This window comes from Gossypium arboreum, chromosome 5 (genome assembly GCF_025698485.1).
Source record: "Gossypium arboreum isolate Shixiya-1 chromosome 5, ASM2569848v2, whole genome shotgun sequence".
NCBI classification, from domain to species: domain Eukaryota; kingdom Viridiplantae; phylum Streptophyta; class Magnoliopsida; order Malvales; family Malvaceae; genus Gossypium; species Gossypium arboreum.
The window spans coordinates 89,159,642-89,182,880 of NC_069074.1; the positions used below are offsets into that span (position 1 = coordinate 89,159,642).

Genomic DNA, 23,239 nt, shown 5'->3' on the forward strand with positions numbered 1-23,239 from the left:
GCTCGGTTCTGGAGAAAGGGTACCTGAACTAGCAAATTCCTCAATCCTCACCCATTATAGGCTCATATGGATCTAGTTCAGTTCAGGGGAATACATTTCCCTATGACCATGCAGAGATGAAAATCTCACGAAATCATAGGTACGGATGTATCCCGGAAGTAATCCACTAGCCCTTGCGGAGGTGAAAACCTCACGAAGGCATAGTTTCTCATTCCCCTTAAAGGTATAACCGCTACGGTCATGCAATGCAATGTAATATTATTCTATAAAACTTAGACCACAACAATCATGCAAACAAATGCAACAAAGAATCATGATTTTCAAATCAATTTTTAAATTTTCGACAAAAGGACAGAAAATAATCAATTTTACGGCCTGACTCTCTTACTGGTCGCCAACGGAATCGCCAAGCCATCGAAACCATTTTATTTTTTGAAAAAAAAAGGGATCGACTTTTAAAACGAGGTGTGGAGTCGCCACCAATCCTTTTTTTTGTTTAGGTGTGATCGGATCACCTAATAAAGCATTTTATGACAATATCAATTTTGGCATACGAGATTTGAGAAAACAGGTTCGGGAGTCAGTTACATGCAAGGAAGGATTAGCACCTTCGCTATGCCCAAAATTGGTACCAAATTGATTAAATAATGTCCTTATGTCTAATATTTTTTTGAAAAAAAAACTTTGAAATATGATTTCTTTTAAAACATTCAAATGACTCAAGTTGGTCGTCAAAATTCTCTTGTTTCAAAGGAATACAGCATCACATCCAGCACGATAGGACACGATCCTTTATACCTTCGATACCACGATAAATTCTTGACTTCCAAAAGCTCATACGTTGAAAATTACAAAAAGGATGCCCAATTATTTAGTCCAACGAAAAACCAAAAGCCAGCACGGTAGGGTACGATTTCTCGAATTTCCAAACATTAAACATTGCCTTGTTTTAGAATTTAGAAAATACGGATGAAATTTCAAAGGAATATTTGATTTTTTTGGACAAACAAAAAATCGAAATCGAGCACGTTAGGGCACGATTCCTCGAATTTCCAAACATCAAACACTGCCTTTGTTTTGGGAAATTTTCAAATAAACAATTGTAAAGCCAGCTTAAAACGCATTAGCTTGACTTGAAACAAAATGTAATAATTAATTTGGATCAATAAGTTAAAAGTACGATGCAACACCTGTGAACGAAAGGCGAAACTATAAACATGGAACAATAGACACAAATAATGTACTATACTTAGTGAGTGAAAAAAAACAAAACAAATTAACAAATACATAAGAGCAATGAGCACACATCCTATTTTGAAAAACATTAATAATCAAAATAATGGAAACTAAAACATAACTAATCAAAGAAACATATTAGAACAAAATATAACCAATTTTCAAACATAGATGAATGATAATTGAAATAATAATACAAAGGACGAATAAACAACATGCAAACAATATGAAAAACACACAATATACAAAACAATATGGAAACTAGAAGCAAATTCAAACAAATTAAAAATTATATGAAAAAATTACAAATGAATAATGCATGCCAAAAGTTGAAATAATTTACATGTATAAAAATAATGAAACTAATAATTTATGAATGATTATTGAAATAGATATTATGTAAGAAGAAATTTGGAGTAGATAATATACAAAATAATTTAAAACAAAACATATTGATTTAAAAATGATGATATATATGCAAGAAAAACGTAATATAAATAATGTATATACGAAGATACTAATATATGAAAGTGTTTAAAATAAATAAAATATACAACTCAAAAATAAATTTAGAAACAAATTTGTTTACATAAATAAATTTATAAGAGAAAAAAAATATATATATATACACATAAATAGATTTAAAAAAATATTTACATAAAACATATTCGAAAGGTATATATAATAATGTATAAAATAAATATCCTAAAAATCTTTAAAATTAGAATTATATAAAAGAAAATTTAAAACAGACAAATTACAAAATAAAACAATTTTTTAAAAAAATATACACATGAAAACATGAAAATAATGAACTAAATTAATTCAAAAATCAATGAAATAGCATATTAAAATAAAAAAAATGAGTGAGAAATGGATTAAAAAGAGTAAAGGAATTACATAATACTAAAAAAAAAAAAACTCAATTGGAACAAAAACAGAATCAAGAGGATAATTTATAAATAAATCTAATTATCAAAACAGAATGAAGGACCAAAATTAAATGCGCACAAACAATCAGGGACTAAAAATGAAATGTCCCGGGTCCCAAAACGCGGCACTTAAGCGTGGACTAAATTGAAGCAGCGTGTAAATCTCAAAGAAAAATTAAAAAAAGCAAAGAAATCTTAACAGGATTTAATTGAACAAATCAACAAACAAAGGGGACCACAGATCCGGGCCACGAAACGGGTCGACACGTGGATCCCTTCCTCCCCTAAACGGCACCGTTTCATTTTGTTATCAAAACTAAAAAAAATTGAATGGTAATCTGCCATTCTCTACAACAATTGAAACAAATCCCTAATTCCTCATGTTTCCCCCTTTATTTAGCCGACAAAGGAACCCTCAACTCCATTCTTCACACGCCACTGTGATCAGCAATAGACATGGAACGAAGGTCCCCTTTTTGTTCCAATTGCAACGAAGAAGAAAATGCTCTATTGGTGCACTTGTGAAGGTATATTCCTCTCTTTTTATTTTTGCATGCAAACAAAGATTCAAGAAGAAAAGGAAAAAAAATTAAAAGAAAGAAATCTGAGAATCACCTTTGAGACTTTTTTTTTTTAATTTCGAATTGATTTTTTATCCTCTCAATATGCGTGTATTCGTAATAAAAAAGAACCCCCATTATATTTGATTTCATTCGGCTTTATAGCCGAAAAAATAAACAAAAATAAAAAAAAAGAAAAATACAAATTTCACTGTTGTCATTTTGCTGTTATTTGCTGCTTTCTCCTTTTGTTTGTTAGTTTGTTACAGATGTGTATGGCGTGGAGGAACGGAGATCGTGACGTGAAGGCTAGTTCCGTTGCGAGGCTGCGGCACGCGTGAGGTTGGTGGCTTAGGGTTTCCTAAGTGTTTTTTGTTTTGGGCTAGGATTTGGGTTGTTTGGGCTATTAGGCCATTTTTGCATTTGGGCCTTTGGGTTCATGACGGAATTCGACCATTAGGTTAGGATTACTAGGCCATTCGGATTAGGTTTATTGGGCTAGGGATTAATTTGGTATTTAATTTAATGTTTGGGTTTGGTTTGGTTTAGGCCCGAAAATTTGTAAATGGACATTGGACCCATAAATAATTTGGCTTATTATTTATTTCTGTTTGATTTTGTTATTAGTTTTTTGTTTTTGGTATGGTGTGGTATGGTGTAGGCCCGGGCAGATTTGGGCCTGTACAGACTTAAACTTGAAGTACCTATTCAAATTGACTAAGGAACTAAATTAACTTGAAATTCGATTTTTTTAAATAGAATCGAATTTTTCTCTGCTCTTAAAGTAAAGGACAATATTTTAAAACTTCCTTTTAGTAAAATAAAACAAATAAAACATCGAATAGATTCTTATATGATTGCTAAATTATATGAAATGCCTGTTATACGTTCTGTAAATTCTGGTAATGCTCCGTAACTCTATTCCGGCAATGGAACTCTATTTCGGCAACGGATATGGGTTAAGTTTGTTACATATCTGCTAAAAAAATTCTGACCAATTATAAATTGTCATGTCACATCCCAAAAATGGGGCTAGAAGAAATAGGGATAAAATTTAGGATTTTTTTTCCTTTTAAGCATAGGGTAAGAGAATTACAATGCCTTAAAAATTATTTGTGTTAAAAGTTAGTAAGAATGAGTCTGCTGGTTTAGTCGTAAAGCCTTAGTTTTCGATTAGGTCCTAAATTCACATCCTCTTGTATGTATTTAGCCAAAATATTTTATTTTTCTATTTTACCAATAAAAGTGTCAAAATTTTAAACTAACCCAACCCAAAAAACTTTTTTTTTTAAAAAATTTAGTCCTTAATTCAAAATAATCCTAATTCTACATGAATTCCTAAAACCGATTTCAATTAGGGAAAAAGAGTTTATAAATAATCAATTTTGTTCAAACCCTAGAATTTTATCTAAAGGATTTTTCAAGGAAAATATTCCATAGTTATTCCTTTTCTTTTCCTTTGTTAAATCAATTTTCAACCGAGGAATTCAAAGTTTTCAAAATCGTCCCTCTCCTCCTAAGTAGATCGTCAATCTCCTTTCCAAATTAAGGTTTTTTGTTGTCAAATTAGGTGGGGGATCTAATTTAGACCATTGTGTATGATTAATTAAAATAGGGTAGTATGTATGTAAACACCCCCAAGTTATGCGAACTCCCATGTAGTGTGAACCCTCATGTTATATAGTATGACAGAGTGTGTGAACCCCTATGTTTGAAACTGTATGTTTGAACCCTAGGTGTGCAAACCTTTATGTGTGAACTGTTGAGAAATGTGTCTATATTGTAGTAAACATGTAATTGTTTTATATTTATTTGGACGATGAATAAATAAATAAAGTTAATTTCACATTTCACTATTATGTCTTTTGTATTTATGTCTTTTATATTTTGCACGCATAGCGAAATTGTGACAAGCAAATATTAGCTCATTAATTATCTAAAGTTCAAACTAAAGATAAGTGAAATTGTAAGAACATTCACATTGCGAGAAAAACAACTAGATAATCTAAATGAGTTTGTAATCTCATAAAAGAATTAAAATGAGCATTTGATTCAAATACTGAGAAGAATTATTATGTTGTCTACAATTCCAATTGGAGAGATGGCTAGTCTTGGCTATTGGAGCAGTAGACTCCACAAGTAGAGATATAGATGTATTCATTGGTAGAATGATACATTGGATTGGACCTAAGATGAATTAATTCTGAATCCATTTGTGAATTAATACACTTGTAACATACATGGTGTGATTTACCTAAACCTTAAGTTAGTCACTGACCATGCGTATGCATCTCATGTGCTTTGGTATAAGTGGAGGCTTATGCTCTAAAGATAATCGAGTACATGGCTGGTATGTTGGGTACATGACTTGTTTATGGCATGGCTTTACTAGTAATAGTGGAATCCATAGATCAATTAAAGAGTTAATGATATCCTCACATTAGTATTGTGTGGATTGATAAATATGGAACGTGGTCACGGGTTGCTTGTTCTCGAACAAGCAATTGATCACAACCATTTGATTGATAGTGATTATATTAATCATTAGGAAGATACAATGGTGACAATGAGATAAAATAGGGTTGTATTGAGTAAACGAATTTAACCTAAAGGAGTCAAGGATGTCATATGAGGGTAACACACACATGGCGAGGTCATTGGACAAAACAGTTGGATGAATGGCTTTCGTAAAAGTAACTTGAGGCAAACAAAAGTGACTATTTTGGTAGTTTATCCTAGTTTTTAAGTTCCATATTTAATTTTTATACTTTATTTTTATTATTTTTAGTTTTTAATTTTTTGATACAAGGTTCGAATCCATATTAAATAGGTGTCTGATAAGAATTTTAACCATTGCTCCATTCAAGTCAAGACTTTAAATGGTAATTATTAAATTCATTATGTTAACTTATGCTATTTTAAAAATTGACACGACAAATATATTAGAGTGATTAATCACACAACTATGCTAATGTTCCTAATATTAATCACCCACCATTAAAATGATAATAACTTATTTAATTCTTAATATTTATATGAGGTGATATTTACATAGGATAAGTAAGCAAAGGAAGCAGGAAAGGTAAAAATAGTAAAAAGTAAGAGCATGGAGAATGGCTGTCTCAGTAGCGAAAGCAAAAGTGGTGAAGACTCTGAATTCATAATTAATTATTCATCATAAAAATAATAAAAAGTAAGAAACTCATCAACAATACCTAAAAAGTGGTGAAGAAACAGACAATCTCCATAATTAATTATTCTCTTTTCTTTCCTTCAATTATTTGAGGAGCGCAAAGCAAAGTAAACTCAAATTACATGCCTCAACTAACAATTTCACCACTTTATATATGTAAATATTTGTTCTGCTTTAATCACATGCCTTAACCACCATTATTCGTCTTTGGATTTTTAAAAATAATTTTGATTTTTAAAATAATCACATGCCTCAATATTTTAAAATTTCTTTTAGTAAAATAAAAAAATAAAACATCTCCTTTAAATAATGTAAGAAATAAAATTTTAAAACACTTATTAACTTTATTTTGTGTTAAAAAGAAAAGAATTTTTCTTAAATTTTATGTCTCTGTAGCTTTCAATACTAATGATGAGAAACAAGAGACAGATCTGCCGCCCCTAAAATGGAAAATTGTTATTTAGATTTTTAAAAATTTTAAAATTTTAAATTAGTAAAGATAAATTATACTTTAGCTCCTTTAAAATTATAAAAATTTAATTTAATTTTAAAAATTATAAAATATAAACTATAAAAATTAAAATTTCATTCAATTTAATCTTTCTTCTGCATGTATTAGGATAGTCAACCAAAGAAAGATGAAAACCCAATGTAGTCGGTTGAGCGCCTGACTTCGCATCGATCATTGCAAACCGTTTCAAGACTTTATCGATGTATGAAACTTGTGATAGAGATATTGAAATTTAAATTTGATAATTTTAAAAAAATTGAATTAAATTAATAAAATAGGTAAACATTTAAAAATAAAGTTTCTTAATATTTTCTTAATGTATAGTTTATCATTATAATTTAATATAAAGAAAATTTTCCATTTTAACTCTTATGTGTCATATTTCACCTTATTACATGTTTTGTATAATTTATCATAATAGTTAAATTTAAAATATCATTATAAATTTAAATAAAATTTTACACGTCAATAATTAGTATTTTGTATATTAATGTTATCATCATTTTATCGTGTCATACATTAATTCAGCTCATATTTCGCTTATTATAATAATTCTATTTTGTTATATTTAATTAATGTGTTTGAAATGATTCATCCACAAGTTGAGTATAGAATTTCATTTAAAATTTATTAATTATTTTAATTTTTAATCATGTTTATTGGCAAACCAATTTAAAATTCATATCAACTTGGAAAAATTAGGGGTATATGTCGATTTGAGGTAAAAATTAGGAATTTAAGTCAAATTTTTCTCATATCTATATAACTCCAAACATGCATAAGATCTAAAGAATATCAATTTCTATGTAATTGAATTATTCAAGAACTTGGTTGTGTTATTTAAAGTAATAAACAGCTAATCAAAATTTGTATTTTTTGATTCGTTTAGGATGAGCGCTTCGACTGAGTAGTCTTCTCGACTATCCTTAAGCTCATGTTTGCTGAGTGTGGGCTCGCTTCGAATAAAAAAAATCTCCACAAAATTACTAGTGGGGCAAGTGAATTAATTCACAAACGGATTCAAAATTAATTCAACATTGGTTTAGTCCAATGCATCATTCTTTCAATGAGTACATTTATGTCTTTACCCATGAAGTCAACTGCTTTGATAGCCAAGACTAGTCGTCTCCCTAATTGGAATTGTAGACGATAAAATAATCCTTCAAAGTATTTGAATCAAATTCTCACTTTGATTCTTTTACGGGATTACAGACTTGCTTAGATTATCTATTGAAGTACGTTGTCTTTCTCGTAACGTATATGTTCTTATAGTGTCACTTATCATCAGTTTGAACTTAGACAATCAATGGGCTAACATTTGTTAGTCATAATTTCGCTATGTATGCAAAATATGAAAGAAAGAAATATAAAGATATAATAGTGAAATGTGAAATTAACTTTATTTATTTATTCATTGTTTAAATATATAGAAAACAATTCCATGTTTACTATAATATAGACACATTTTTCCAAAAAAATGAGGATAAGGGTTCCAAGCTCTCATGCTTACAACCTAATACTCTTGCCACTAGGCCAAGAAATTATTGTTAATTTATAGTATTTTATTAAAATGCTTAAAAGAATGATATTTTTCGTACTTGAGAAAGAAACTTTCAGTTTGTTCAGTCCTTCATTTAAAGATAGCAAATAATTGATATTATATTTTTCTAATATATTAAATTTAAAATGATTGACATTTTATTAACAAAATTCATTAATGAAGCTTGAAATAATAAACAGTTTAATCATTATATGACTAATGTATCATTCATATCTTTTTATGGCTTATGAAAATTAATTTTTAGGTTCACGGTTGTTCTTTTAATAATATTCTCTTGAATTGGATTTAAACCTTTTTTGTAAGAATGCAATGTCTGCTACTACTACATCTAACATTTACTAAAAAATTATAAATTTATTACATTACAATTTATTTATGTACCGACATAAATAAATATATAGCATGTTAATTTTATCAAAATAATCAATTTAAAATTTAGATTAGTCAAAATTTCTGTAATAAAAATAAATAAAATAATAAGTATTCTATTTGAATAAAATCATATATAATATATTATATTGACAATGATTTAATTATACATTAAAGTATATATAAAAATTATAATATTCAATAAAGAGGCAAGAAGAATGAATAAATTTATATTTTATCAATGTAAATATAAAAAATCAATATTTAATTTAATAAAATGAGCAATAAAAGAATTTTACTTTAACAAAGAAATTCAATTTAATGGCAGTTTTACCCAAAAAAGCCCTTTTCTAAATTTTTTTACAGAAATGGGCCAACTTTTTTATTATTTATCGGAAAGGACTGAATCTCCCGAAAACGTGTCCATGTCAGCGCGATCTCAGGTGATGTGTCAGCAAAACGCGTCCCTAGGGCGTATTTTGTGCTGACGTGGACAAAACGCTCCCCAAAGACACGTTTTGCCCCCCTTTTTAGGGTTAGGATTTTTACTTAATTTATGGTTTTAGGGTTAGAGTTTTAAGGGTTTAGGGTTTTAAAGAAAAAGTAATTAAATTAGGGTTTAATGTTTAGAGTTAATTAATTAAATTAACTATTAATTAAAAAAATAATTAAATTAGGGTTTATGGTTAATTAATTAAATTAACTATTAGTTAAAAAACCGTGCCCATGATTGCAGTAGTGATAGGCAACCTCCGATTTTGGCTTTATTCGGTCGCGTCGCCCCGTATATCTCCTTGTACAATGTTGCTAACATGACAGACCCCCAACTCAATTCACCAGTTGCTCTAAAATCAACGAGTTTCAGTAGCCATCTCAGATGTACGAGGTTTCGTGACAAGTCCGGCATCAGATAACCTCCAATCATTTCAAGAATGTATGCTCGAGCATATCGTATTCTTTCTAGTTCAGTCGAATCGTTATCCTGCTCCAGGAATGTGTCTCGTAACCAGCCCATCTCGATTCCACCTCTGTTAATATTATCCGGAATAGCACCCAAAAGCTCGTAGCATAGGGCTCCCCAATCAGTAGATTGAGCGGACTCGGTGACTGCGTACCCATCTACCGGCAATCCCGATTGCAACTGCACGTCTTCCAGAGTGATAGTACACTCTCCGCATGGAAGATGAAAAGTGTGCGTCTCGGGTCTCCACCTCTCTATCAACGCACTGATAAGTTTCAGGTCTAACTTGCACCTCGGCCTGTCGTGGTCACGTGCCAAAAAACCCGCTTCCCCCAATTAATTCTCTATCAACGGTGATGGAGGACCAGATATATTACGGATATAACATTGCAACACCCAATCTATAGACTGTTATAAAAATTTATAAAATAAAAATTTCTTTTATCAACTTAAATATAAAAAATGAAACTAATGAGGAAGAAAAACATTATAAAGTTAAACCCACGACTTGCCATTGTTTTTTCTTCATCCAAAGTCCTTTTTTTGCTTTCAAATTCTCAAATCTGTGTTTCTGATCATTTCCACTCTTTGTTTTTCAGTTTTCACATTTTATGTATCGTCTCAATTAAGGGGAAAAAAAAAACTTTCTTTTATTTCTGAAAACCAATCTTTCTTCATGCCTTGATTTCCACTTCGCAAAAGAAACAGCGCAGAGGATAGTTCAGCGAAGGTAAGTCTTGAGGAACTGCTCCTCATCTTCCTTGCTATATATTTTCATCATTTTGTTGAATGCCATTCAGTTTGTGTTGTTGGCCTTCACAATTTTCTATTACCTGCTCTGAATTACTCTTTTGATCTTTTACAGCTACTTATTTCTCTGAAGCTCTATTTCACCGAGAGAAACAGAGGTAAGTTCATGAATAATTTCTATCTTCCTCAATAATCATCTCTTTGGTCTATATCAATAATTACAGTTTCTTAATTGGTAACTTCCATTCGATTTTTTACTACTCCGAATCCACTACTAATACTGATTTAAAACCAAACTAATTACATTATCAAACACATTGATGATTCCTACTACTATTTGTTAAGCAAGCATTCACAATTGCTTTTATTTGTCTTATGTTAATCTTCTTACTAATAACCAAAGTTTTTGTTCAACCTCATCAGACTATCAACAAAAATGGCGGAATCTATTGCCCCTACTGCTGTCAAAATTGTGGGAAACCAGGCAAAGGAATACATATCACCTTATCTCCGTTACTTTTTCTGTTATGGAGAGATTGTTGAAGATTTCACTAATCAACGAAACGCACTTAAATTGAGGAAACAGAGGGTGGACACTCATGTCGATGAGGCTACAAAGCAAATGGAGCTCATCCATAAGGACGTTGAGGACTGGCTGAGAAGGGCTGAGAAAGAACTGGAAGAAACCCAGAACTTGGAAGATGAAATAGATCGCGTCAACTGTTTCCAATGGTGTCCTCAATGGGGCTGGCCATATTGCTTAAGTAAGAAACTGGCAGAGAAGACTCCAATTATCTCTGAACTTTTAGAGACTTCTAACTTTGCACAGGTGGGCTATCGCGGTTCTCTTCAAGGAATAGAGTTCATCACATCCACTCATTTCATGGACTCTAAATCTTCAAAATCAGCTTTGAACCAGATCATGGAGGCTATGAAAGCTGTCAACATGATCGGACTGTACGGAATGCCAGGAGTTGGTAAGACAACTTTAGCCCAAGAAATTGGGAAGCATGCTGGAGAACAAAAGCTATTTGATAAAGTTGTGATGTTTACTATGTCTCAAAATCCAAACATCAACAATATTCAAGATAAAGTTGCAGATGTTTTCGGTTTAAAATTTCAAACAAGTAGCCCAGAAGGAAGAGCAGAAGAGCTGTTGAAGAGTATGCAACGCGTGAACAAAATCCTCGTAATTGTTGACGATCTCTGGGAAGAATTCAAATGGAAGATTCTCGGAATTCCATTCGGTGATGACCATAAGGGTTGTAAAATTCTTCTGACTACACGTCGTCAACAAGTCTGCACTAAAATGAACTGTCAGGAGGAAATTCAACTTGGCATCTTATCCGAAGACGAAGCATGGGTTTTATTTCGAGATCAAGCTGGTTTAGAAGGTAACAGTTTCGCCTTGAATAATGAAGCCAAAAAGGTTGCTGCTCAATGTAAGGGATTGCCTCTTGCAATTGTTGTCGTGGCCAAAGCTTTGAAATGTCTGAGTTTAGATTTAAATGGGTGGAGAACCGTAAATCAGAGATTTAAGGACTCGAGGCATTTGGATAATGAAGAAGTTCTCGGGGATGTCCTCAGGCCTCTTAAGTTTAGCTACGATTATTTGAAGAAAGGCAATAGCCAAATGACGGGGAATGACATCCAAATGTGTTTCTTACTGTGTTCCCTTTTTCCTGAAGATTTTGAAATCCCTATTGAGCAGTTGATTATGTGCGGAATTGGGGTAGGATTGTTCCCTAATGCTAACTCGATTGAAGAAAAAAGGAATGAAATGGTTATGGCACTTAAAAAACTCAAAAAATCTGGCTTGTTATTGGGAACTGATGATGCAAAAAGGATAAGAATGCATGATGTGGTTCGAGATTTTGCTCATTGGCTAACATCGATCGGAGAAAATAGATTCATGGTAAGAGATAAGGTGAAAAAATGGCCTGATATGGTTGAAAATTTTGAATGTTATACTGGAATCGCTTTATGGAATTGTAGTAGTAACATAAAATTTCCTGACAAAGTGGAATTTTCAAAGCTCAAGACTTTGTTTCTTAAGCGGGAGTGGAACTGGAGGGGGGATGATTTACTAGTGGTTTCCAGTACATTTTTTGAAGAAATGAGAACCCTCCAAGTTCTATATCTCAAACATTTCTCACTAAAAGGATTCCATTCCTTATCAAATCTTAAAACTTTGTGGTGTGAGTTTTGCAAGCTAGAAAACGTCTCATCATTTCTGATGAATATGAGAAATCTTGAGATTCTTGCATTGATTGACACTGAGATTGATGAGATAAGTGAAGAATTAGTGAAATTGTCTACACTGAAGTATTTACGTCTTTCTTTTGCTCAATTTTATGGTGAATCAGAAATCAGAATCCACCCAAGCTTGCTATTAAGGTAATCTTCTTTTTTATCATATTCGTATTTCGAAATTACACAAGGTATTTTTATTTTAGAATCCTAGTTTTAACACATATTCCTTGCACGTGGAGATATCACAATATATATTTCAAATATTCAACTTAATAAATATTTTAAAAAAATAACTTAAAGGTTAGCCCTTGACATTTCTTTGATTTATCAATTTAGTCTTTATTCTTTTCTTTTTAGTTAAATTTGGTTCGAGCCTTTTAAAAGAGTTCGAATTTGAACATCAACTTTTTAAAATGTATTAAAATTATTTTTATAACGAAAATACTAACTAAAATGTTAAGTTTTTAAATATGAAAGTCCGCATTCATGCTAATTTTTTTAACAGTTTTGAATTTGAAATTTTTATTATAAATTTTAAAGTATTTTGTTTACTTGATATACAAGATATATAATGTAATTTCTGCATGAAGTATACATGTACTAATATGTGAACCAATAAATTCTTTTATTAATAATGATCAAGTAAATATGAAATATTCAATAAAATATTAACTAAGGAAGTTTAATACAGTAAAGACTTCAAATTTTAATAGATCATCAAGATAATGACTATTAGTTATATTTTAAAATATATATGTTATGGATAAGAAAAAGGAATAATTTAAATTTTATCAATGTAAACATAAAAATTAATAAAAAAATATAATAAAGATTTCACTTTAATAATGACTTTAGTTTTAGTAATAATAAAATAATTAATATTCTATTTCAATAAATAATTATTGAATAATTGATTTTAGAAGTTTTAATGAAAAATATGTTGTTTAGTATTTATAAAATTTTATTTAAAAACCTTCAATTCAATATAACTATACAAAATTAATATACAAAATTTCTTAAAAGTTTAATTTAATAAAAAGCCAATTAATGAATTTTACTTTTTTCAAAATTATATTATTTAATTTTTCCATATAAAAATAAAAATGTGTTCTTTTAAACACAAATAATTGACTCACATGAGAGTTTTTTTTTTCTTTTTTTGGACCTCGTATTTATGTCACATAACTTGAAAATTAATGCTGCTTTTTTTTATGAATATAATAGGTTGACTTCATTGCAAGAGTTACATGTGCAAAGCACAAGCATTATCAACTTATTGGAGTTGAATTCATTGTCTTGTTTAACTGCGCTATCATTAAGACTTTCTACTAATCAATTTTCTCAAGAAGATTTTGTGTTCCCTAAACTACAAATGTACACTATAGTTGTAAATGAGGGTTTTCCCTCTGAGTCGGCATTTCGAACATTGAAAATTCGTAACTTCTCATCCTTATTGAGTGCATTTAGCAATTTATTTTACAATGTGGAAAATTTGAAGTTAGTGAATGTTCGTGGACAAAAGAACATCGTGCCAAGCATAGGTGGAATGGGGGTAAATGAGTTGACTTCTTTGAAGCTTCAATCTTGCAATGATATAGAATTCTTGACTGTTATAACAAGGGATCAGGGGCCAAGTGTTGCATTCTCTAATTTGGTGGAATTAGGCATACAAAGTATGGCTTCATTAAAAGGGTTGTGCTACGGTTTTTTTTCGACTAGGTTCTTGCAAAACATTAAGAAAGTGATCATTGAAAATTGTCAGCAGTTACAAGTGATATTTCAAATTGATGAACTTTCTGAAAAGGTGCAATGTCAGATACCACTTCTCTCAAATTTAACAATATTGGATCTAGATTCATTGCCGAACTTGGAGAGCATATGGAAATTAAAGCCATCACATCAAGAAATTGTAAGCCTCACCAGATTAAAGGTTGTAAGAATTTCGAATTGCAATAAACTAAAAACAATCTTCTCAGCTTGCCTAGCTCAAAGTATGTTGCATCTACAAGTACTCACCATAAGACACTGCAATAGACTAGAGCAAGTCATTGGTTTTGTCCAGGAGGAAGAGATTACTGAGGTACAGTTACCTATTCTCTCCAAATTTTTTAATCTTCTTAACTGTTTTAGCTTTTTCATAGCACCTTTCAGGGATGAAACAAATTGCAAGAAAACCAAAAACAGACTTGAAGTGAATTGCTTGGTTTAGTATTTATTGAGTTTAGATTCTTATATTATTTGTATATTCGGTTTGTTGGAAGTGTAGTGGCCACTAAAGAAATTAACTTTTATTACTCAAAACAAATACACCAACTAAAATAAAAATATATTTTCTTACAACTAGTTATACACTCACCATTCACTCTTTGCTTATTTCCACTCTCATGCACACAAACTCACACACCTTTGTTTTGATTCATACTATTTAGAAAACATGTTTTTATTTATTAAAATTTTTAATTTGTTAAGTAATTTAACTAAAGTTAAATTAAGTTAGAGAATATATTAAATACAGATGAATGCATAATAAGACTTTTTATATTTTTAAAAGTTGATGATGTGGCCTTCTATTGTTGGTGCCTAAATATTATATATTTTAGTATTATCCTAATATAATTTATTTCCTTTCTAATTTTTATATTACACATATATGTTTTGATATTTTTAATTTTTATAATAGTGATTTATTGATTTTTGAAGTTGTAACAACCAAACCGCTGTAACCTCTAGCTTTTGTTCAAGCGCCATGCTATTTTTGTTCCAACTTATTAGTTGTATACTAAAAAACTAAGTACAAATATTGCATATTCGTGTTTTAATATTTTATCTTGTTATAATTGTGATTTATTAAATTATGAAATTGAATGTATATTCAAGTCAGTTTTTTTATTGATATGTCTATAATATTAAAATAAAACATTGAACATAAATAACTTACTAAGATGTGTGTTTGAAACATGCAGAATGATTGTCCACTTTGTTGCTGGCCGAAATTGGAAATTCTTCAAATAGAATCTTGCGAAAGTTTGAAATATGTTTGTGTAAACACTTTGACTCCGGGGCGTCAATCCTTGAAATATGTTTCCATAGAAAGTTGTCCTCAACTTATACAAGTCTTGTATATGGAACAAAATAAGTATGGACAAGATATTTTGCTTCCTAGACTTGGATTACAGGTACTTCTGCATTTAAAATTTTGTAAAATTTGAAGAAAATTGAAATTTGATTTGAATTGTAGTGTTCAATTCAATTTTTTATTGAATTTAAATCAATTTTTATTTAAATCAATTGTAACGTACCATATTATTATTTTTGTTTTGTTAGGCTATCATATTATGATTTGATAATATATGTGAGATATTAAATCTAGTGGGTATGTAAATATATATTGATATAATTGTATAATGAATTTATTTTAGTGGTTGGTTTTGACTAATAAATATTATTTAATGACAGGAATCTTTTGTAAATTTAACTCATTTAGAGTTAACTGCAACTGCATTGTTGAATTTCAAATATCTCTTTTCGGAATTGCTTCCTAGACTTTGGTGCATTTGGAGTTTCTCAAGATTTGGAATTGCTCCTTTTTGGAACATTTAATCGAAGAAGATGAAAAGGTGGATGACATATATGTTTCAAACATGAAAAATCATTATCCTCTGTGCTGGCCAAAATTGAGAACTGTCTGGATAAAAACATGTAAAAACTTGAAATATTTGTGTTCAAGTACATTGGCTCAAAGGCTTCCCAACCTGACTAAAATCAATATACAAAATTGTCCTCGACTTATACAAGTCTTCAACATGGAAACAAATAAGAATGAATTTGAATTACAGGTATTTCTTTTCTATATTTTTGCTTGTTTGTTTTGGACTCAAATTATTTTTATGTTTATAAAATAATTAATATTTCAACTTTATTTTAAAAATTTAAATTTATCAATTGTATGTGAATTTGCAACTTATCAAAATCCGTTTGTGGAGACTAATATTTTTATTCAAAGATTTCCAACTATGGGATTGGACTGAAAAATTTATATTCATAATTCGTTTATTTTAAAATTGAATGAGCATTAGAATTCTCTCTCTCATCAGCTATTACAATGAATATTGCATTTTATTGTTCTAACATCATGATTAATGATTTTGAAGTGGTTAGAGTATAGAATTTTGTATGCTAAAAGATGAAATTATTTCTTTTCATATGCTTTGATAAATAAATTATTTATAACTTAAATTGTGTTTTATAAATGATATTCCTCAATTTTATTTAAACAAATATATTATGTATAATATCTAAATATGTGGTTCATTCATGCAGAATTATTGCTGGCCAAAATTGGAAACTCTTGAGATAGTGAATTGCCAAATATTGAAATATGTGTTACCAAACACTCTACTTAATGTGCCCTTTCTGCAATATTTAGAAGTGTTAAATTGTCCCCAGCTCTCATGCTTCGTTGTACAAGCTCCGCTCATAAAGGTCTTATTTAAATTGTTTGCATTTTGTATATGGATTAGAGAAGTAGTATTCTCTATTACTTGGAATATGTAAAATTATGAAGACTTATGGGTAACATTTACTCTACTTTATTTTTATGACATTTGTTAGGATTTCTATGTGTACGCAGAGATTGAATCTTAGTGACGTGGGAAATAGCCACCAATTATGCGATATTGATGTCCCTGTATTGAATAAAGATTGTATAGTAGTTCGGAACCATGAAGAAGTATTTCAAGTTCAAGGTGAGTACTCGTTCTCAAGCATAACAAGCTTATACTTGATCAATTTATTTGAAGTGCGGGTTATATGGAACGATTTTGCTCAAGTTGTAACCCTTGAGAACCTTACAACTCTAAATTTAAGTGATTGCAAGAAGTTAAGAAATATATTTTCACTTGCGACGGCTCGAAGTTTATCACATTTGATGTATCTTTGCATCAAGGGGTGTGACGAATTAGAACGAATCATTTTAGCCAAGGATCAAGTTTCTTCTTCATCATCAAATGCTGAGACTGGCCTCCAACCTCTAAGCTTTTCAAATTTGACTTAGATCGTAGTTACGAATTGTGGAAATTTGAAAAGTCTCTTTCCTTTTGGATATGTTCCTCTAAGCTTTCCAAATTTGACTAAGATCATAGTTACGAATTGTGAAAATTTGAAAAGTCTCTTTCTTTTTGGATCTGTTCCTACTCCTCCAAAACTTCGAAGTCTCACAGTTAAAAGGAACTTTAAATTGGAACAAGTATTCAAATTAGAAAATGAAGTGGAAGTGGCAGCTGAAGAGGAGATGAAATTTGATAAATTAGAATGGTTAACACTTGAAGAGCTACCAAGTCTCATTCACTTCTATCCCAAAGGATGTCATTTTGTATTGCCAGCATTGATAAAGTTGGAAGTAAAAGATTGCCCTAAGTTGACTACTAGTTTCTTCGTTGATTCACAGAAATTTGTGCATTGCATAACAAAGGTATAGACCCTGCAATCCTTTAATCTTACTTTGCTCTATGTAGTTATAACAGTTACAACAAAACGCATAACATGCAAAAATTTTACTTAAATTACTTAACTAATCTTGTAAATTATTATATGTTTCTTATTTTTCCTTGATGACATGAGATTAAAATTTCAGTTATAATTTTTTCTTCAATTATTTTTTAAGATACCCCAATTGGTTGAGCAAGATGCGATTGAAGAGACTGTCACTGATGCAATTTTCAACAAGAATATAAATTGGAGCCGGTGGTGGGGTGGGAGCAACTACCATGCATTACATGAAAGAATGGATTATTTTAGAACAGGTTTCAAAGCCATGTTACATAAATCAGTAGGTGGAGATCTATATTGTTTGGATTTTTTTGGTTAAGTGTCTGATATAATTTGTGTCTAACATGAGTTTATTGATTTTTTTAAGGTTTTTTTTTATATATATTTAGAGGATCACATATATCCATCTCCAAATGGACATGAATGCAAAATGGAAAATGAAGATTCGAAGTATCATAAGTTCAAATATATATCAACTAAATGCAGGGAAAAACATGGTTGTCGATTTAAATTTTTAGTTTCTTTTTCTTTTCTAAATTTACCTATGTAATAACCAAATTTAGTGTGATTCACCTGTGTTTATGTTTATTATTTTGTTAAAAACAGGTGTGTTGATAACTGTGTTTCTAACTGGTATAAAAACTTGCTTTAATGGAGTTGTGAAGCAAAAGGATATATCGTCTCTTCCTTCCAACTAATAGTTTAGTTAATTATAGTTATGTTGCACCTTTAATTTACACTCTAGTAAACCATTGTAGTGTTTGGACTGATGCATTTTAACAAGTATTATTAACTTATTAACACGCTTCTATTTTTAATAGTTTTACATGTATAATCTAATCCAATGATATTTCTCACTGAAAGTGAAGTCATGATCAGCTTATTATCTATCTATTAGCCCAAACTAGCTACTATATAGGAAATATTTTATACACATAAGATTGGTCGAGGTGACAATGTATCCCTATGACCATTAATCACTTGCCATGTTCCCATGATCTTACCTTTCAGTTATTAAAATACCCCTATAATTTAATTAGAATGATTAGAAAGCCCTAAACTCCATATGCTCAAGGCTTAGTGCAATACAGGGGCATCTGTGCTTTTCTAAAAGCATGACACGACAGATTAGAACAAAGTCATCATGGAAGTTTTTCTCAATGAGTTCAAGAATATGTTTCAATTTCAATTGATGGAAACAAAGGAACAACCACTAAGGAAGGTTGCCAAAGCAATAAAGTGGCGGTGCAAGCTCAAAGGGAAGTAAGTGCATATTTGTGTCTTAGTTTCCACATATACCTATGAACTACTGTCAAAAGACCAAAGTTTACTAACAATTATTTCAAGCACTTGGTGAATTTTCAGACTCTTGAAAAATATGAAATTGAAGACCCTTCAATTAAAACACTTCTTCAACTCCACAATTGTTAAGTTTTACATCTTCCAAATTTAGGAAGTGGTCTCCCTGTGTTTTAAACAGTTGAGTATTATTCTTCTCATCATAAAGACTCAACTTCTGTGTAAACAAAATTCCAGTTGATTATATCAGTAGGCAATTAAAAATTTATTGAAGTCTGCAATTAGCATCCCAAATCTCATATTGCAACACCCTTTATCCTCTATTTCTGTCATTTTCTTGAAATAAAAAGAAACAATAAACTAATATGAAGTTGAAAATGATAATCAATTGATTGCAAAGGTTCTAATTGTTCTATTTAATGGTAGAAAAAACAACATCATAAATCCTCATATCAGGAAAAGATATTAGGGTGTTTACCTACGCCCGAGCCTGCATCAAGTTATTTACATCAACAGTGAAACACAGAATAATGTTGGGGCAGTCTTCACGATTGTAGTGTCATTGAACCGTGGGAACATAAAGTGATAACCAAAGGGCCGAAGTAGACAAGGCTTGCTAGTTGTAGGAGTTCCAATCTCTTTAACTTTGGAAGCACCATATCCTCTTTAGTTGCAGTGTTTGTTTCATCTTTATGCCCGAATACATGCTCTAATTTAGACAATTCTTCAACTTTGAACTCTTCAAGTATTGGAAGACAGAGAGAAACACTTAAAAGGAATGACACATTCCAATTTGTTGCAGTTGTTGATCCATATTTTTGTAAAGTTAAGAAAGCTTATTTGTCGTCAAAGACCACTTGAAGATGATAGAGAAGTTTAATCCTTGAAAATGATTTGTTCCAATTCATTACATCATCGCAAATTTAGGTCTTTCAACTGCAGAAAATTTGGAGAAAACATGGGTATGAAGATATCTCTCAGTCTCTTGCAATCAGCTATTTCAAGATGAGTAAGATTTTGAAGGGTTGCTATTTGTTCAGAACCTTTCCATATTACTTGCAACTCTTGCATATCCTTCAAATGTAGTTTCTCCAGACTTGAGACAAGGAACTCGCCTTCAAGTTGAACACCTATATACAGTTCCAAATTGTTAAATACTCCATATGCATTGACCTATGTCTCCCATAGAAGCTAACTCCATTGCTTGGTTGACAGTGATTTCCAACTTTCGAGAGCCATAATTTATGTCAAATAGTTTAGTGTAGTTCAATGTCAGAACAGAATGTGTTACGTAGAAAAGAAAAGGGTACTATTAAAAGAATACAATTCCTCAGATAATATACACGGTTTAAGGTAATCATAATTTAATCGAAGAATTGTTTCATGTAAAATCATAATTTTAAATATATTAAAATTTTAAAATTGGTTATACTTAACATTTTTAATATTTTTAATATTTTTATTTTTTAAATTTTAAATATATTAAGAAAATCTTTTGTCTTTACCTATTAAAATATATATTAAGTATATTAAAATTTAAATTATATTAAACTTTTAAAATTAATTATACTTAACATTTCTTTAATATATTTAAAATTTTAGAAAACTTAAAAAAACACACACACATTGGAAACAGCACGTCAACTTATTTGGCTCCTCCAAAAATAGAAAATTTTATTAAAGTCTCCCCATTTTTCAGAAATTACAGTACTTCCTTGATATTTATATAGTTGGTGCCATTCTACATGGCTCGACCAAAAAATTGATTTTTTTTATCCCGGTTGCTGACTTGGCATGTTAGTGATTCCAAATTCTTTGGCTCCACCAATTTTCACTGTAGATTTTAGGTCATTTATGTGTATAATCAAAAAAATGAGTTATTTATGTAATTAATTAAATTTTTTGGGTTAATTTTATAAAAAGCCTAGTATTTTATTAAAATGCTTAAAAGGATGATATTTTTCTTATTTGAGAGAGAAACTTTCAATTTGTTCTATCCTTCATTTAATGATAGCAAATAATTGATATTATATTTTTCTAATATATTATATTAAAATCATTGACATTATATTAATAAAATTCATTAGTTAAGCTTGGAATAATAAAAGTTTAATCAATATGTTAAAATTTATATTTTAGTATGATTAATGTATTATTCATATCTTTTTATAGTTTATGAAAATTAATTTTTAGGTTTACAGTTGTCCTTTCAATAATGTTCTCTTTAGAATTGGATTTGAACTCTTTTTTATAGTGCAATGTGTGCTACTACTACATCTAATATTTACCGAAAAAATTATAAATTTATTACATTACAATTTATTTATGTACCAACATATATAATAAATATATAACATTAATCTATTGTTAATTTAATAAAACAATCAATTTAAAATTTAGATTAATCAAAATTTCTGTAACAAAAATAAATAAAATAATCAGCATTTTGTTTTAATCAAGAAAACAATGAATAATATAAATTTATCAACAATAATTTCTTTTAACAAATATTTTATTCTAAAAATAAAAATAAAATAAATAAACATAAAAAGTGAAACCAGTAACTCCAAATAAAGCAGATGTCTTGGTCTTCCACTAATTAGTTTCATACCTTAATTTTCCAACTATCAATTATTTTACCTTAACTGTTAATGGCATTAAAAAAAATGATATGGCTCACTCTCAGCACGTTACGTTTTTAATTCTTATTTTTTAAAATAAATTTTAAAAATGAAAATGGGAAAAACAAAAAAAAGGAAAATATTTTAGAAAATTCCCAACTTTTTAAAAATAAAAATAAAAATTTATATCAAATTCCCAAAAATTTTAAAATTATTTGCTTTTAGTTTTAAAAATACATAAAATACCAAAAAATGAAAATAAAAAAATAAAAAAACTCAAAAAATTTAACAAATCAAAATAATATGGAAAGCCATATAAAATTCCCAAAATTTTAAAAAAAAATCTTCTAAAAAGTAGATAAAAATACAAAAGAATTTCAAAAAAATCAGAAAGTATTAAAAGATAAAAAAATATGGAAAGTATTAAAACTTTCCAAAAATTAAAAGTATGCTTTTATTTTTAAAATACATAAAATACAAAAAAAATTCAGAATTCTTTCTAGAGATAAATATGGAGGGTTGCATTGTCTTATACAGATATCTTAACTTATCTTTTACTAATTTTTAGAGTTCTCCTTACATTTTCTTTGCATATTTTCTCTCTTTCTTCGTATTATATACTTTTCCAAAACTATTTTTTTAAAGTTTCTGCAAATGTTAATATAATTTTATATATAATTTTCTATTTTTTAAAAAAATTAGATTTAGAAAACTTCCTTTACATCCAGGTGAAGCAGAATAATTTTAAGGGGTCAAATGAAATTTTAAATTTTTATAGTCTATATCTTTATAATTTTTAAAGGATTAAATCACTTTTTTATAATTTTAAGGGGGCGAAAGTGCAATTTTACCTTTCTAATTTAAAATTTTAAAAAAAATTAGATGGCCTAAATGACAATTTTTTATTTTAGGGGGCCGAGGCCTATGCCAACCCCTAGAATCGCCTTTGCTCACTTCATTGTGTCTTCTACCATCAATCACTTTTTTTTTTAAAAAAAAAAAAACAACTCTAATTTAACTTATAGGTAAATATATTGCCCATCTAAACTCACTCTTAATTTCACCACAAGGAAAAAATAAACTAAGAACACTCAAAACCTTTTTTATTTTTACATAATCATAAAATTAACTTTTAATGTTTATATTTTTTCACTTTAGAAAATTAGCCTTTATGTCATGCAACATAATATCATGAAAACGTTCTGAATGAAGTAGACGAAATGGAATCGTTCCAGAAGGGAAAAATTTGTTTATTATCTTTTTATGTTAATTATTATTTTTTATTTTCGACAGATTATCACATGTCGTGGGTATTACAGTTACTTGATGCGTAATCTAATTAAATTGAATGATAAATTTAAATATCCTAGTCTCAGTGGGATCAATCATACTCCTATGGACTAATTAGTGCAGTGAAAATAGGGAGTCATAAGTGCAGTGAAGGAC

The 23,239-nt window shown here is 29.5% G+C and overlaps 1 protein-coding gene and 1 long non-coding RNA gene across 2 annotated transcripts; both read left to right on the top strand.

The window, feature by feature from the left end:
• Positions 1–2,404: 2,404 nt before the first annotated feature.
• LOC108453163 (uncharacterized) lies at positions 2,405–3,332 on the top strand. The gene is made up of 2 exons (XR_001866512.2): positions 2,405–2,695; positions 2,998–3,332. It is a non-coding gene; the product is annotated as an uncharacterized LOC108453163 (long non-coding RNA).
• Positions 3,333–9,845: 6,513 nt separating this feature from the next.
• On the top strand, positions 9,846–12,474 carry LOC108451133 (probable disease resistance protein At4g27220). The gene is made up of 3 exons (XM_053027650.1): positions 9,846–10,053; positions 10,189–10,231; positions 10,497–12,474. Exon 3 carries the CDS (start codon positions 10,510–10,512, stop codon positions 12,472–12,474), a length of 1,965 nt encoding a protein of 654 aa, XP_052883610.1. The 5' UTR covers positions 9,846–10,053; positions 10,189–10,231; positions 10,497–10,509.
• The last annotated feature ends 10,765 nt before the right edge of the window (positions 12,475–23,239 follow it).

Bases quoted from the DNA above. Each gene is read 5' to 3' on its own strand.
- LOC108451133 (XM_053027650.1), top strand. From the start codon at position 10,510: ATGGCGGAATCTATTGCCCCTACTGCTGTCAAAATTGTGGGAAACCAG.